Here is a 17,556-nt window from a genome sequence, read left to right on the forward strand (position 1 = left end):
CCAACCTGCTGTCTACACATATCCCTAGTGCAGTTCCAGGCTTGACCCACCATGGAAGCGAGGGAGTGGCTACCCTTCCCCAGAGCCTCAACTTCCTACTGAAGTCCAGCACCCGGGAAATTCCCAGGCCATTCAAGGCAACTTGAAGCATGAGGAGTCGTGTCCCCCCCCCCCCCCCCCCCCCCGGCCACGCTCTGTGCTTGGAGTCTCCATGGGGAAAGTTGCTATTCTCTCCCCAGAACCAGTTCACTCAAAACCCACCCCCCTTCCTGCCCCCACTTCAGCTCTGGACCAGGGGCCATCAGGACCTGCAAGGAGCTCCAGCCCAGGCCTTCCGAGAACTTGGCAATGGCAGGAGGAAGCAAGAGCTGATGGCCCTGCACAGAGGTTTGAAGGACTTGCTGCTGAGATAAAGGTCCCCACCTAGGCTTGGTTCTAGGCAAGCTGTCTGGCCTAGGAAGACGAGGCAGGCACCTGGGTTGGCTAATGCATGAGTGGCTGAGAGCCCACAGCGAAGAGGGAGTCCCAATACAGCAGAAGCCCCCTGCTGGGGCAGCCCTAGGAGAACAGAGACTCAGTAGGCAACAACTGTTCTCCTAGGCCACACCCCTCTCTCCAGCACTTCTGTGGGGGAAGCTTCTTGCCTTCTAGAGCTCTCCAGGATTTATAGGCTGTTCAGAGTGGGCCCTAGGGGCCACCCACAGCTGCCCCTCCTAAGGGCCACCCCTTGCTTCCCGTCACCTCCCTTACCCACCTATACTTTCCTGTTGGGCCAGTCTAGCTAAAGGAAGGGTTGTCACCCGCCCCCGGCCTCACAGACAGCAGCCAGGAAAGATGGGGGAGGACACCAATCCCACAGAAACCATTAAAATCAAAAGCCCTGTAAATCTCCAGGTGGAAAGAGCAAGTCGTGAGCCTCCGCCGCTTCCATGAAACGCAGCCCTGCCCGGGCACCGGCAGGCCAGCGTCACGCCCTGCTCCCGGGGCTTCGGTACGGAGAGTGGCACCTGTGGAGGGTGCTGACTCGGGCTGACACCCATCAGAAGCTGTAGCAGTGGTCCTGCCTGCCGCTCATCAGTTAGGTCGGGACTCACCCTGACCAGACCCAGCAGCCAGCCACACACAGCCTAGAAATCCCGGCAGCTGCCTCCTGCTGCTCCATTCTTGAGAGGGGAGGGACCACCTCCTGGAGTAAGGCACATCTGAGAACCATCTTAGAGGAAGGCATCGGCCCTGGCCCTTGAGCAAGGGGGGTAGCCTACCTGGCTCAAGCCACTGTGTCAGTGACCTTTGTGTTACTGTGGCAAAACAATCTGAGCAATTAACTTAAAAGGAGACACTTTACCTGGGCCCACAGATTCGGGGGTTGTGCTGCATGTCCCCCGTGGGCTCCACTGCTTAAGGCCCAATGGTCAAGCCAAACATGGTGGCAAGAACATGCTGAGCACAGCTGCTGAGCACCTGGCCGCCAGGGAGCAGAGAGCAAGCAAGGGGTGGGGACAAGATGTAGTTTGTGTGGCTACCACGCCAGGACCCGCTCATGTCAACCAGGTCTCACCTCCTAAGTTTCCAACCTTTGGGAGGCATTCCATATGCCGGCCCAAAAGCCCCAGTGCACTCGGGTTCCCAAGTGTGACGCTGGGGTGGCCTCATCTGGAGGACTGGCTGTCCCTGCTGTCCCTTGCCCCTCTGCTTGTCTCACTGGATAAACTGGGCTGCCAGAAGGACATCCCACCTCAGAATACCTCACACGATCCCATGAGCTGCTCCATCCACCCAAACCTGCCTCCCACGCTGGCTAGGCCCCCAGTCTAACCAACTGGCCACGGGCAAAGGGACACCCGGGAGAGCAAAACCCGCTGGGTATTCAGAACCTTGCTATGGGAAAGTCGACAATGAGGGATCCCCAGGCTGGAGGTCTTGGCAAAGATGGGCTCGAGCCTCCGAAGGAGAGAAGGTGGTAAACCGCCTCTCCCCCGTGACTCAGGTCCGGGCCGCCATCACCCCCCCCCCCCCCCAGGATTCACAGAAAGCCGAGGGCTGAGGGGGTTTCTAGACAGCTCAAGACGGCAGATTTATACCCACTCTACAGAAGAGGGCAGTGCACGCAGAAACCACCCCCTCGAGTAAGTGTTGCTGACCCTCCATTTCCACCTCGAGGCTCCAGCTCCAGGAAGCTACAATAAGAACGAAGAGCAGCCTCATCCTCCCAGATGCCGTGGCTGGAAGGGCACTGCCACGCTGCCCCAAGATACCTACATCTGGAGTTCTGTCCCCCGCTGGACCAGAACCAACGTGCCTCATTCATAATGGGCTTGGCTTATGAATACCCACAAGTTCCTTAAAGTCAAACCACCCTCCAAACTCGCTTCTCCCAGGAGACATAGAGCGCCTGGGGTCCTGCTGCAGGAACCACGGTACAAAGCTGGCCCTGCTACACACTGTCGAGGGCTGCGCCCCGCCATGACGGGCAGCAGAGCTGGGCTCCCTGGACTAAGCAGTTCACGCGTCAGAGCTTGGGAGGGATGGGAACCTCAGGCCATGCTTCTCTGAGAAGCATGGGGCATCCATGCTTGGGGGGCATCCTCTAAGACTACAGGTAGGGAGAAGCTGATGTGTCTATGAAGACTGCTGGACAGGCGGCCCGGGACCAGAGACTGACAGGTTGGGGTCCTCACAACAGAGACTGCAATCCCTGGGACGCCTACCCCGACTCTGCTCTGGCTCACTAGACTCACTGGCTAGACCATCTACTCGGAGCCTCTGTGAAAATGGGAAAAGACACCCTTTCCCAGATAACCTCTGGGGTTTCTCTGAGCCACCCCGAGCCATGTCTCCCTCCTAAAAAACACAGGAGACCCCAAGAAGCAAAAAAAAAAAAAAAAAAAAAAAAAAAAGAACAAAACAGACCAGCACACGAGGCAGAGGAGGGCCTGGTGCTGCCCAGACCCAGACCAGCCATCTCCCCTCTCTGGACTGGCTGAAGCGACAGTGGCAGGATTCCAGGCTCAAGGCTGGCAAAGGGCTACAGAGTCACCCTGCTTGCACCAGCCCCCACCTAGCTCCCTCGGGGCACTTTCTTGTGGGCACAGAACCTTTGCTGTCCAGCTGTCTCTGGGGCTGCCTGGCCTTTCCTGCCCAACCTGGTGGTCACCCACATTCCACAACCTCAGGCTGACTCATGCAGATCCAGCTCCACATCTGGCATCCATATGTGGTTGGCACTCTTCGGGGGTTGTGGGGGGGGGAGTGTCACATCTGGCTGGAGAAACAGGAGGATCCTCAGGGGGCCAGTGACCCCAGGGAGGGTCAGCAAGTCTCTGAAACACCATGCTGCATGGCCAGAGGCTGCCCAGGTGACAGAGCTCTCCCCAGAAATCACTACCAGCAGCCTCTGGCTCCCATCAGAGCCTTGCCTCGAAAAGACAGCCCTGGGGCACGCTAATACCTGTGCCCATACCGAGTGTCACTGGAGCAGACATACTAAGTTCATCTCCATGACATGGCTGCTCAGGTATCTGGCTCTCTGAGGGGACTGAGGCTGCTGAGAAACACTTGATCCCAGGGCCACTGTGAAGGAGGAGAATGCTCATGAGGTGGCAACACTCCATGTCCGCAGCTAGGAGACCCCCACTACCTTCTTCCCAGTCTGAGCCAAGAGACAAGAGCTGGGCTAGCACTGTCATTCAAAGCAGAACTTCCACCACGACAGTCCCGTCACCATGACTACCATCTGATCCATCCCAGCACCCCGTGATCCATTCACTTCCACATCCGCCTCTTTGCCCCGCTCACCACCACAAATCCACCTCCCCACGGCCTCCCTCCGTCGTCTCTGTCCACCAGCTCAGGGGCTCCCCACCCTGGGAACGGTGCCTTCTTCGTGGCCCGTCAAGATGCTTTTGTGGCTTGTCCTCCAAGTCTGACCTGGAGCTGAGAGCCAGTGTTCCACTAGGATATGAATCTGTGAGCCCTCTAAGGGCTGTTCTGTCTCCTCTAGGCTGCCAAAAGCGAAATCACCAGCACGGGGAAGGAGAAAGCTCAGGCCTGGGATCCCGGAGTACCCAATACCAGGTTTGCAATTGTACCGTATTAGATCTTGGTGAGCCACAGGAATAAGAACTCCCTCCCCCCACATGGCTGATGAAGGAAAAGTGAAGCAGGGCTAGCAGGTATGTATCCCCAAGGGCCATCTGGGGAGCCCAGCTCTGGCTCGGCTAGCCTCACCCTACTACATTTTCACTGACTGCAGAGGTTCCTAGGCACGAAGGCATGCTGAGATACACCAGAGCTCTCCCTTGGTGCTCAGGCTGCCAGGGTCATGGCACACATGCCACACAGGGCCAAGACGCCTGCCCGCAGCACTTCCCCTCAAGCTGCGTCCTCTGAAACCACCGGCACAGGCTGTCAGGTGGAACACTTGAGGCGCGTGTGAAAGCATCTTGAGTTTTCCATCTGGTAGTGCCAAAATGTCTCTCAACAAGGGGGTGACTAATAAACATTTCTGGGAATGAAGCACTTTTCCAAGAATTGGCAAGAGGAAGATGATCTCACCTTTCACAAGAAGAGCTGATGTGCATCCCAAGGAGAAGGAAGAGGACACTTAGGTTCCCTGGGCAGCTGCTAGGGGACAGGCGTCACCCCCAGTGGGGTCACCGCGGTTTCTGCACACAGATGTAAGCAGCCCGGCAGGCCGATTCTGAGCTCGATCTCTCTCCTCCCTCCCGACTCCCCACCCCACCCCCTTACACCCAGCACCTCTGCCCTCCTGATTCTCAGACCTCACCAGCCAGTTTCCAGCTTCTGGGCATGGACCCTTTCCCCACTCCTAAGGATCCCTGCTTTGTGGGTCCAGGCTACTCAGACTCCCTCCTCCGTAAAGCCAAACCAGGCCCTGGACAGCCCCACTCGGGCTTCTTCTGGGGCTCGTATCATATATGTCTCTTCTAAGTGTCTACTCCCTGAGGGCCAGCCCAGGTGCCATGCAGATCTGTGAGTACAGTACCCAGGACAGGGCCCAGGGCTCCTAGTGGATGTATGTAGAGGGAAGATCTTGAGGGTGGGAATGGGATAAAGGACCAGGACTCCCTGGGTCCCTATGGCAGGACCACCACATGCCTGTGTTGTGTTGCAGGTGGGTGGCATCTGTGAGAAGCAGTTCAATGCGGTGAGGGACACTGTACAAAGTGGAAGGTGGGACACGAGACAGAGCAGAAGAACTAAGGAAAGGAGACACCCAGGAAGTGGAGGGCCACAGCCAAGGTCAAGTGGGCCAGGGCACTGACCTCAGGGGCAGAGGCCTCTAGAGCAATAGGAGACTCCAGGGAAGGAGTCTCAGGGTAGGCAGCTCCAGACAGATGTGCTCCTTCTATGTCTGGGCTGGCGGGGGGGATTCACTTGTGGTAGTGAGGGGAAGCACGTGTACACACACACACACACACACACACACACACACACACACACACACACCATCCCACACAAGAAGGGTCCTTCCAGAGTGGGGTTTTCTGAGACTCTTGCAAAGAATAAAAGCTGTCTTCATGGCAGAGGTTCTATACTTGGCTTGGCCTTGGCTTTTGAGCATCTGTAAGGTAAGTTGGGTTCCCCTAGAGGGCAACAGAGGACTGAGGTGGCTGGGGGGGGGGACACACAGGTGATGGATGACCTGATCTCCATGGGCTACTGATAGCCCCCTTAGACATGGCGCCCAGCACTTGGATCTCATGTCCCTTTGATCTGAGGAAGCGGAAGCCCAGACTGGTGAAGTTTACACACAGGAAAGGAATGAATCGTCTTCCCCACCAGGGGGGGTCTCTCTAGATGGGGGCCAGCAGCCTGCCAAGGCCCTGTCATGAGGCTCTCCCTGACCCCCGTTTTTCCTTGCCTTGCCTGGTATCCACCCACCCAACCTTGGTCTGGCACACCTTGGGCTGCCCAGCCAGTATCTTCCCATAGTCCTCCTGGGGCTGTAGGTTTCTGCCCACTGGCTACCACCCAGGATGGGCGGAGCCTGAAAGAGAGCTCTCTAGCTGCCCCAGGTCAAGCCTCACTTGGTGGGGACAGAGGAGAAAGGGACTCTTCTCTCTCAGCAGGGATGGCAAAACCCAGGTTCTAATTAGCAGCTTCTGGAACATCCAAGGGCCCTGGATGTGAAGGAAATGTGTTTCCTAATTGGCCCCCTGCCGGAGTGTCAGTCAGCAAGCCACCAGGGATTAGGCAACCTCGGAGCCAGCTCCCTTGGCCTGGCCTCACCTCCTCTGTATCCGGGCAGGTTCTCTCCTGTCCTTCTCCAGTCCGTGGGCTCCCTGGGCTGGCCAGACCTTCCAAGTACAGGAGGGCCACCTAGACACACTTCACCCGGACTATGTGGGTCCAACAAGTATGCACAGAGGGTCTCCCCAGCCCAGCAAAGCCCAAGGAGAGGCCTTTCCCAGTCTCAGAGCAAGGTTCACGCTGCTGGGCGAGCCCTGCAACATTCACTGCCCTGTACCTGCCCACCACCCTGTCTCGCCCCCTATGGTCTACCATGCACTACCTTCTCAAACCAGGCTTCCAGAGGCCCTACATATCCCATAGTGCCTGGCTCTTCTGAGCCCTCTGTGGAACTTATGTGACCCCATGGTAGACACTGAGCTGCCCTGAAGAGACTAGCCTGGCTTCAAATGACCTTATTGCAAAAGGGCGGCCCTGAAACCAGAAACCTCTGCAGCGGTATGTCTCTACCAGAACCTTTATGGAGCATAACATCCCCAGCATAAGAGTGCTGAGAGGTGAGAGGGCCCTTTGGAGGTATGTGGGTCCAGAGGGGTTCATCTCATGAAGGTTCCCCATGAAACGTAGTTCGGATCTTAAGAGCAGGTTTTGCAAGATACCTGGCTCCTTGGGTCGCCTCGTCTCTTCCATGGCACACTCTACCATGGCCTGACACAGCCAAGGCCCTCATTAGAAGCTGAGTGGATGCAGGTGCCGGGCTCTTGGACGGCAGAAACCATGAGCCAAAAATAGATCTCAGCTATTTTGTTAGGGAAACAGAACACGGACTAACTCAGAACCTCCAGGGCTGCTGGAGGAGGAGAAAAAGCAGAGCCAGGCAATGATACAAGGGGCAAGGCACAGTCAGGCCTCATCAGTCCTGAAAAGGTGGACCAGAAAAGAGAGGCCAACGTGGAGCCCAGAAGCCAACCCTTCCCTACCCAAAAAGAAGGCTTCCTGCTGACTACGGGAACGCCCACTGCATGCGGGGTCAGCGAAGCCCCGGTCTTAAATTCGTAAAGAAAAGTCACCATTAACCTGGTGTAGACCAGGGCACTACCAGAGGCCAGGGTGACCGTGGAAAATTAGGTGGAGGAGAGCGGAACCAGATTAAGTCCAAAAGAATCAGGTGGAGCACGGGACACCCGTGTCAGGAACTTTAGAGTTCCCTCTTTCTGTCTAAAGAACAGAATCGACACCATGGGTCAGCATTTTTCAAAGATAACTCAACCCTATCCCACCCCAGCCCACTCAATACCTTCCCCGGATAGCTCTCCACTGAACCCCATCCATTCTTCCTCAAGCAGGCCTCCCCTCTCCCATTCCTGGGCAAGTACTGGGGATGGGGTGGGAGCAGGAAGTTAGCCCTGACATTCCTGACTCCACCTGGCCTTCTGCTTTGCCAGGGGCAGTAATCAGGCTTCAAGGCCAAAGCCTGAGAGAGTACAGAAGTCACAGGTTCTCGGCCCACAGAGACTGGGGGGTGGGGGTGGTATTTTGGGGCCTACCTCTATCAGTCTCTGGCAGAGATGGGAGGGTAGACCTGAAAGGTCAGCTATTCCTGTACCCACCACCCCAGCTTGAGGGAGACAAGTGCCTCCTTTATTTCTCGAGGACAGCAAGCTCAGGTTTGTTCCTCAGTGGGAGCTGGAAGCTTCTGCAGTGCTCTGGGGTGATCATTCTTTAAGGGGTCTGTTATTTGGGATGCTGGCCCTGGACCCCTGGTGGAAGGTGGGGCTTGAACCTGGATGCCCACAACCTGGCAACTTGTGAATCAATACCTAAAACGTGCATGTTGTTCTTGCTTGGTTTTGGGGAAGGCCACATGGCCTGTGACAAGTGGGGCTGTCTGGCTTCTTGGGGTCCTCTCCGGCTTCAGTGTGAGGGGTATGCATGTGTATGCTCACAGTAAAATGAGGTTTCAGAAATTCTTGAAATTCCTTTGTGCCTAATCATGAATTTCTATACACCGAGAAGCCCTGCTTAAGCCTGATTAAGGAGAAAACGGCAAGTCTGGCTCAAGCTGGTCCAGTGTGGACCCCCATGTGGCATGGTTTCCCCTTGAAAGCCTCGGGGACTGCTCAGGGTCCTCAGGGTGGGGGTGGAGGTGGGGAACAGCTTACAGGGCAGACTCCTCATCTTGCCACGGCCCAAGGGAATCCCGAAACAGCCCTCGGCTCTCACCCACTCCAGTGCTGGAGGACCTCACTCAAGCAGGAGACTTGAGACAAAGGGCAGGGTGTGAACAAGGACACAGGAGAGTAGAAAGCAGATGAGCGGGCTGCAGCCACCCAGCTCTTTGGAGCTGAGTCAACAGAGTCCCGGCTAGGAGTCCCAGCCTCGATGGCCCCTGCTGCTCTGGAGGCCCCTGTGCAGGACAACTGGGAGAATCCAGGCTCCTGGGGCTCCCCTGACACTGGAGAGACAAGGTATTCTTGGATTTCACGGATCCCAGGAACTCTGTGACACGAGTCACTTGCAAAGCCACCCCAGAGAAGCCAGCCCCCCGCCCCCCCGCAAACCCCCCCTCCACACACTCACCGTAGTCCTTCCTACAGTATTTCTTCATGTTCATCTTCAACTTCCCTTTGGAGGCCTTGCAATAGGAGTCACAGTCTGCAGGAGAGGACACAGACGACAGACACTCATTAGGCCGCTAAAGAATGGGCTGGTGGCCGAGTGGGCCACCTCCCTAGATACCCAGCGGTATCCATGGGCCAGGCCGAGCGGGTGGCCATTCAGGGCAGGCTGGCTTTCTCAAAGAGGCCAGTGGGACAAAGGCCACCCCTCTCCCGTCAGCCCGGTGGACTATTTCAGCCTCCACGAGAGCCTTCGGGACCACTGTATCATGCCACCCCGAGTCTCCAAGCACCACACCAACTCCTTCTGCCTGAAGATGCAGCCAGGGCCTGATTAAAACAGATAGAGGCCTCATTGTCAACTCTGCCGTCGGGGTCTGTGTCCGGCGCTGGCTTTCATGGCATGAAGCCTCTGGCTGGGGTTAGGGCCCCAACAAAAGAGGTCACAGGGGGAAATTAGCAGCCCATGAAACGTTTGAAAACCTCTTTGGTGTCCACTCCAGTGAAGTGTGCAAATAAAATGCCCACGAAAAAGAGTTTAGCCCTAATGGGCCCCACCGCTGAGAGGCAGGGCTGCTCGCCACTGGCTGCTGGCCATTCCTGCTGGCCACAGCTTTGGGGGTTCCAGGCTCTAAGAGAGCCAGGCAGGCAGCAGATGCACCGTGTACCTGTCCTGCGGTGGCTTTGTTGCCCCCCCCCCCCCCGAAGGCAGCCTAACCGTGCCCTCTTCTGCCAGCCACTGCCGCTTGTGGGAAACAAGGTGGTGTCATCTCTTGAGGAGATCTGCAGGACAGCCTGACGGGAAGCTGCCAGCCACCCCCCCTGCCCGCATCGCTGTGCATGCTGGATCTCCCGAAAAGTCTTACAGCTGGTTTCTCGGGTAACTGCTAGTATTCCCATTGGGCAGGTAAGAAACCTGAGGCTCCGAGTTAGGTAAGCTACCTACCAAGGTCAACAAGGGAGAAAGGAATGATGCATGTGGGGATACAGAGGAGGAGGACAGGTGCACGCCACCACTCTCTGCCACCAGCCTGTGGCTCAGGTCTGCAGGAGACAGTCAGTGACCATCTCTCCAGAACTCATCTCTAGCTCCCAGCAAGCAGCTCTTCTCTCAAGGCACCAGCATAAGTTCTGACTGGTGCCTCCCTTAACCAACCAGTGCAACTCTATCCTGCCACCGGGAGCCATGGCCACGGTCCCACAATTGGGGGCTAGCCTCTTGGGGCCCAAATTCAGGGACCAGTTTCAAGAAATGGAAGAAAATCATGTCCTCTTCCTCCTTGTCCTGTGGCCTGTCCCTTTGGACTCACCTCAGGATGGCCCTGCCCAGGGACTGTGGAGGCTGCAGCATCAGGCTCTGCCGCCAGCCGGGCGGGTGACTGGTCCCGGGGTAGGGAGATTTTGAAGTGCAAGGGCCCAGCTCTCCAGCGTGTGGACTTTACCCAGTGTGGCAATGCCCAAAGTGAAGGCAGGAAAGGGTAAAGCCCAACACTACAGCATCACCCATCACGGCTGCCCTTGCTAGCTGGGAGCAGCTATCCTGGGGAGCATCTGTGCCGCGTCTGCCGACTCATTGGCAGCATGGCTGAACCCGGGCTGTGCGTGCATTCTGGTGTTTGCAAGCAGGTTTGGTCAGTCTCCTGCGCTGCGCTCCCCACTTAGGGAGATGAACTGAGATGCAAGTGGAACCGAGTGACGTCACCACAGGGTCAGCTTAGGGTCCACTTGGAGCTTTTGTGTGACTTTTTTGTGAAGCTGTTGGCCCAAGTGAGTGTGCTTTCGTTTCCAATCAGGAAGAAGTCACAATGCCCCAGTCCTCCGCACAGGTCCAGCAAGGCGTACCCATGCGACAACCCAGGTGGAGAGGACACTATTGGGTGCGTCGGTTTTGCAAGAGGGAGACATGGTGCCAAATTTAAATACTGGAAAAGCTGAGCTTGGGCCTCCCGGGGGGGGGGGGTGCATCCTGCCAGGTAGGAGGAAAACATTCAAGTCCCAGGAACAAACCACCCCCAAACCTTCAGCATCACTGCCCAGACCCTAGGAATAGCCAAAGTCCTAGAGCTAAATGTACACCCGGGACAGAGTATCCAAGAATGGGCAGCCGCCGCCATTGCCTAACGGCACAGTGCTCTCAGAACCTGCGTGCCAGGGCCCAGCCATCTTGGTATTCCTCAAAGGCTGCACACACCCTGGTGGCACAGCCAGCTCGCAGGAGGCCTTGGCACTATTCTGTGGCTTGATGAACTCCTCTCTACCTGTAGCCCGGTCCACTGTACAAAAGAGACTCTAAAGTTCAGAAAGTCTCACCGGGGCAGCCTGGGAGCCTAACTAAGCCCTGGTCCCCGGTGCCTGCCCCGAAGTACAATACCCTGGAGTTTCAAACACCACTGAAGTCTGAGATCTACCCTCAACATGCTCTAATTTCCTTCACTGAAGAGGCAGCCTGCGTGTCTGGATTTTGAATGCTCCCTAGTGGTTCCAGAACGTGAGGATGTGTCTGCACCCAGCACTTGGCTCAGCAGAGCAAAGTCCAGACAGGCGACTAACTCAAACTCAGAAAAAGAAGCCAGTCTCCTCTGCAGAATGTCCCTTATTCCCTCAGATTCCAGTTCAACACTGAGCTAGGAAAACACACCACACCCGTTGGCGTGGTGTGGGAAATACAGGTAAACAGGCTGGAGGGACGGGCTGAAGCCAGGTTTCCTCTGGAGAAAGGGAAGAACCTTCAGAACATGGACACAGCAAGAACTACTTTCTGTGGACTCCATGTTGGGTCCAGATGGCTGCGGTCGCTGGACAAGGGGTCCCTGGGTAAGGAAAATGGCCTTGTACGTGGCTTCCTTCGTTACCATCACACAAACTGCAGAGACAAATCCCAGTGGAAAGCCCAGCTCTGACTCCCGCAACATGGTATCTACTTGGCAGCCACTCACAAGGCCTCTCCTTGTTTTGTTCCAAAACAGCTATAAAGACAGTGAAAAAAATGAAAATTCACACGGATGCCAAGAAAGAAACTGATAGATGACCCAATGCCGGAATCTGGGAGCAATCTCAATTAATTAAAGGCAGATGGTGGTGGATGAGGCAAAGCCTATCGGGGTTTTACCTCCAAAAACAGTCCTTTGTCTCATGAAAAAAAAAAAAAAGATCACAAAAAAGGAGGAGGAGGAAGAGAAGGAGGAAGAGGAGGAGGGGGGATGACAGGAAGACTACGAGCAGCAAACAGACAGACAGGAAGCTTGGGCAGGGAGGGGGAGTTGAGGGAAGCTAGGACTGCAAGCCATTTGCAGTGACTCTCTGGATCTAAGTCGTGGATGCAGAGAATCAGAAAAGGCGTGACCACAGAAGACAGCAAGTCCACGGTGCAGAAGTCAGTCCTACCAAAGACCAGTTAGCAAGGTCTGGACCGGTCGAGCTCCACCACCGGTCTGACATGGGGATCCAGCCATCAGAGCCATGCAGGGATCTGCCAAGGGCCAAGCCATAAATGCAAGACGGCCATAAACCCGTTCACTTACTAACCTCTCCCATAGCAGCTCAGAAGCAGTCACTTACCACGGGCATAACAGGCTCAGGACCGTCTAAAAAGACGCAGCTTCTGTGAAACTAGGGAGGAAACGGGGCTGAACTCACAGCCCACAGGGTACATAAGAGTCGGGGGGTGGGGAACTAAAGTAACTCAGAAAGCCAGTATCACAATTAAAATTCACTTCTGAGGAAGCAGGGAGGATGAAACCGCAGAAGGAGATTCGGCACAGAGGACACACCGTAGAAACTCTCGAGACATAGAGGGACGCGCTCCAGACGGGAAAACCAGAGAGAATGCGGACACACAAGAGAGTGGAGAGTTGACCCACGATGGGGCTCCAGCAGAGGCCAGAGAAAAATAGAAACAAGAATCAAGGGCAGGATGTCTAAGACCAGGACAGAACCACATGGGCAGAAGGAAAGGGTTTGACGCATTTTCCCCCCAAAAGCAAGAAAAACAGCCCAACGCCCAGATACGTTTTTGTGATACATAGGAAATGCTACAGTAAGAAAAATATACATACAGAACAAAAACCAACAATAAAAAGAAATGGACAGATGATCACTGAGTAATGTCTATAGGGAGCAAACTTCCAACACAAGGATTTTATACCTAGCTAGACAGTCTCTCATACACACTAGACAGACAGACAGACAGACAGACAGACACACACACACACACACACACACACACAGCATTCTTAAGTGTGCAGAGCTCAGAAAACAATTTCATATTTGCTTTCCAACTACCTATAAAATAAGAAATGAGGATTTTGAGAGGGGAAGTTATGCTACAAACACATGTCTCCAAAGTCATTAAACATAAAAGTTTGAAATTTGGTTCTACAACTTAAGTCAAATATCAAAACTGTTAAAATGCTTACAAAGGAACACTAAGAATATCTGATTATAAGAATTTTAGTTGGAACTTTAGATCATATTAGCAAAAACCAGTAGAATAACTGCTTAAATAAAAATGTCAAGGATGTTATTTTATGTTTGACTCTGCCAAATAAGATACTTCTTTTGAAATACCACAAAATGCCAAATAACTCAAGAAATAATTTACAAATAAAATTATGTCAAAAGATAAGCCAGAGAAAATAGAAAGTATTAGAAGGCATTTTTGATACATTAAGATCATAAAAGAGGAGTGGGCAAGATGGCTTGGGGTAATTTTTTATAAAAACTTTAAAAAAATCACACACACAAAAACTATTTGAGGATAAAATGATGAAAGCAGGCGGGCGGTGGTGGTGCACGCCTTTAGTCCCAGCACTTGGGAGACAGAGCCAGGCAGATCTCTGTGAGTTCAAGGCCAGCCTGGGCTACAGAGTGAGTTCCAGGACAGGCTCCAAAGCTACACAGAGAAACCCTGTCTCAAAAAAAAAAAAAAAAAAAAAAAAAGATGAAATCGAAGGATCTACCTCTCCTTTTCAGAAACTGACTCCACAATACTCAACTACTGCATAAGAAGGTGTTGACAGTTGCTCTTTGTTGTCAATTTAACTGCTTTTAGAATCATGGGGGAGGGGTGGGGGAGGGGTGGCTAGATGCTGGCATTAAGTTTTCAGGACCTTCACTGACAGCTCACAACCACCTGTAACTCCCGCTCCAGATCTGATGCCCCCTTCTGGCCTCCACAGGCACTGCACTCGAGTGCACATGCTCAGAGACACCTACACACACAGTCACACCTCCAGGAATGCTGAGGCTGGTGTTTCCAGGGAAGCGGCTGAGGGGAGGAGACCCAACATCAGTGTGTCAGCACCATCCAGCAGCCAGAGGCTCAGACACAACGAAAGGAGACCAGAACAAAAAAGTCAGAGAGTGGTCACTCCCTCTTCTGGGCTGCCCCTGATGCCCCCTGGACCACTCTGCCTCACCACACCTTGATGACTGACCGACCCTCCCTGAGGCCCTGAGCCAAAATAAACACTTCCTCCTTTCAAGTTGTTTTGTGATGCTGACAAGCAAGGTAAGGCATTCACAAGGATCGAAGGGAAATTTTAAAAGACAATTTAAACAGGGACAAGGGTTTTGTGTCCCAGTAAATGCAAACAAACAAAAGGGAGCCAAGAAGCAGAAATATTACTATCAGAAAGGGCACAAGTCAAAGCAAGCATGCTCAAAATGCATAAGGAAAAGTTACCAAGTAAAATTATTTTATAGGGCCAGCCAGATGGCTCAGGGGGTAAAGAGGATTGCAGCTAAGCCTGAAAACCTGAGTTCAATCCCCAGGACCCGCACAGTGGAAGGAGAGAACCAACTGCTACAAGCTGTTCTCTGACCTCCACCGTGCACACCTATGCCCACACCGATGCACACAATAAACAAACAAATGGAAACGTGTCTTAATTATTTTATATGTGTAATAAGATTTCACTGAAATATATTTAAGCAGAGACAGACAGACAGACAAGACACATACACACACATCTAAGTAGAAAAAAATGTTAAATTAATTATAAGAAGCTGTACAGTCCACACTTCCTGACCACACTATAATTAATAATACTTGTTATGACGAAAGAAAGGATCAAAATAAGTAAACCAGACTCAGCCTTAGAAACTTTAAAAAAAATGAGCAAAACAAAACTCAAAGAGAGAGGAAGAATTAATAACAGCAGAAGCAGAAATAAGCAGAATTGGGGGGGGGTGTGCTTAAAATTACAAATACACCCAAAGCTTGACTCTTTGAAATGCCTCCAAACACACTAAAAAAAAAAAAAGACCAGACAAAACATTGTCATGTCTAATTATGAATAAAAGAAAGAAAACAGACAGACTAGGAAGAATGAGAAAACCCTGACCTAAAGAAATGTTGTGAATTAGAAGACTATTGTACAATGGCTCCGGGCGACAATCATGGAATCTGAATGAAATGCTTATTTTCAGGAGAACTGAAATGACCGAACTGAACAGACAGACTTGAGAGATGTCTAGAACCAGCCGGGTTCACAGATACGGCCATGTGAGCCTGTGATAGACATGGCCATTTCATGCTACTTGATTTATTTAGAAACAGAAAAAGACAGAAGAACATTATTAAATGACAGACTGCATCAAAGCACTGAAATCGACCATTTCACAATGCGAAGACATAAACCAAAAACAATACCACAGTTTCAGAGGTCCCAACCTTGATACAACAGCTGCCAGACCCTGGACCAGACATGGCAGATCCTACAGACCCGTGATCATCAGCCTCGTGTCTAGAAACCCATCCACTCTACCTAGTGGTCTGGGCACCCACCATCCCTCTCCTGCTGACCCTAGAGATCTCTGGCTCAGTGGTCAGGTAAACACTGGCAGATCTTCAGGGGCACCTGCTCCAAGGTGCTCCTTCCACTGGGCTCTCTTCCCCCACCCAAGACAAGGGTTGCCAGGGTTGGCCCCAGGTGCCACCTGGTCTCCGCTTGGACATTCTCCGTCCGGGGGAGGGCTGCTGGGACCCAGAAGGGGCCATCTGCCCAGCCTGTGAAGGCTCATCCCGGCTGGCTGGCATCCCAGCCCCTCTTGGGAGCAGCCTACCTCCTTCTCAGTGTTCCCACCTGCTCTCCTGACCAACCCACAGCCAAGAGCCAAGAGGTGCCCCACAGGCCGAGCCCCTTCAGGCCTCTCCTGCACCTTGGGTAGCTGGCCCCCCGCTCTGCCTCCTGTGCCCAGGTGCCAGAACCCTGCTGGGCCAGCCTGCTCGCGGCTCCGGGCTCATCTCCAAGCATATGGCAAGCAGAGCCTGGCGGCCTATGGCGGGAGCCTGGGGCACCGCAGCTGGCACCTCCCCTCAGAGCAGGGCGGGGAGCTGGCAAAGGTCTCCCTCTCGTAGTCCTGGCCCACTCTTCGGCCATGCCTCTGCGCCTGCTCCTGTTGCCATTGGGAAGCTGCGGGCTGGACAGGGTGAGCGAGGGACATCTAGACAGTGTGGTCCACCATGGGGTGGAAAACCCTAGGGAGTTGGGTGAGCTCTGCCCGCCCCCAATGGCTCGGTGCTGGTTAAGGGTTCTTGGTTCCCTCTGAATGCGAGGAAATGGCTCAAGGAGAGAAGGGAGTACACCCAGCCGCTGTCTGTCTGTCTGTCTTGGTCAGGTCATTCTCCCCAGCAGGTGATAAAGGACAAGTGGAGCCTGACCCACAACTGTATGTAGCCTGGACTCTGCCCAGGCCAGCAAGCCCAACTCCAATGTGTTCAGCATTCAGGGGACCCAGGGTAACCCAGGGGAGTTCACAACAGCAACCGTGGGGCAATGGGGGCAGCACTCCCAATTCTTACTCCTGGTCATCGGCTGGAGGTGATTCCCTTCTGCCAGGCAAGACCACCTTCTTGACCCCCTCACCAACAAGCACTTGTCCAAGCATCAAGTCACTTCTCCCGAAGATCTGAGCCTCATGGAGCTCCTTAGCTTCCATACAAACTGTCTCCCCAATGGGTGCTGGTCTCGCCCACGGGTTCGTCACCCTGCAGTCCCACCAGCCTTAACGACAAAATGTCCACTTAACATTGAGCTATGGGGCTCCCAAAATGAAGCCACTTCTAGCAGCAGACTGACACGGGAGCTGAGCGTGCTGTACTCGGCGACCTCTGTGACAACCAAGTGGGAGAAACCCCAAGTGTGGGGCCGATAGGATGCTCGGGAGGTAAATGGTGCCTTCTGCCAAGCCAGACGACCTGAGTTCAACCCCCGGTACCCACGTGGTAGAGGGAAAGAACCAACTTTGACGTGTTGTCCTCCGATCTCCACAAGTGTGTGCACAAACACACACACATATGCATACACAGACACACTATATATATTATGTATATAATATATATTAATTTTATATATATATATAATTATTAAAAGAAGCCCCAAAATGTTTAAACAAAGAAAGCAAATGATTGGGTCCTTAACCCACAAAGAACTCAATAAAAAAAATAGACTGGCAAAACTTCAAGGAGGTAAGCAGGTGATTCACAAGAAAGTAAACTCGAGCCAGGCAGTGGTGGTACACTCCTTTTATCCCAGCACTTGGGAAGCAGAGGCAGCTGGATCTCTGTGAGTTCAAGGCCAGCCTGGTATAAAGAAAGAAAGAGAGAGAGAGAGAGAGAGAGAGAGAGAGAGAGAGACAGACAGACAGACAGACAGACAGACAGACAGACAGAAAGAGAAAGGAAAACTCAAAAGTGCACGAGGAGATGCAAACATTTCCATTT

General features: G+C 53.4%; 1 protein-coding gene across 2 annotated transcripts in view; it reads right to left on the bottom strand.

The window, feature by feature from the left end:
- Ntn1 (netrin 1) overlaps nucleotides 1–17,556 on the bottom strand; it is a 201,211-nt gene that overhangs the window by 8,185 nt on the left and 175,470 nt on the right. For both annotated transcript variants that reach the window (XM_028869391.2, XM_028869390.2), the window contains exon 6: nucleotides 8,794–8,868. In XM_028869391.2, coding sequence (XP_028725224.1) covers nucleotides 8,794–8,868 — 75 coding nt within the window. The remainder of the gene's footprint in view (nucleotides 1–8,793; nucleotides 8,869–17,556) is intronic.

This window comes from Peromyscus leucopus, chromosome 8b (assembly GCF_004664715.2).
Source record: "Peromyscus leucopus breed LL Stock chromosome 8b, UCI_PerLeu_2.1, whole genome shotgun sequence".
NCBI lineage: Eukaryota > Metazoa > Chordata > Mammalia > Rodentia > Cricetidae > Peromyscus > Peromyscus leucopus.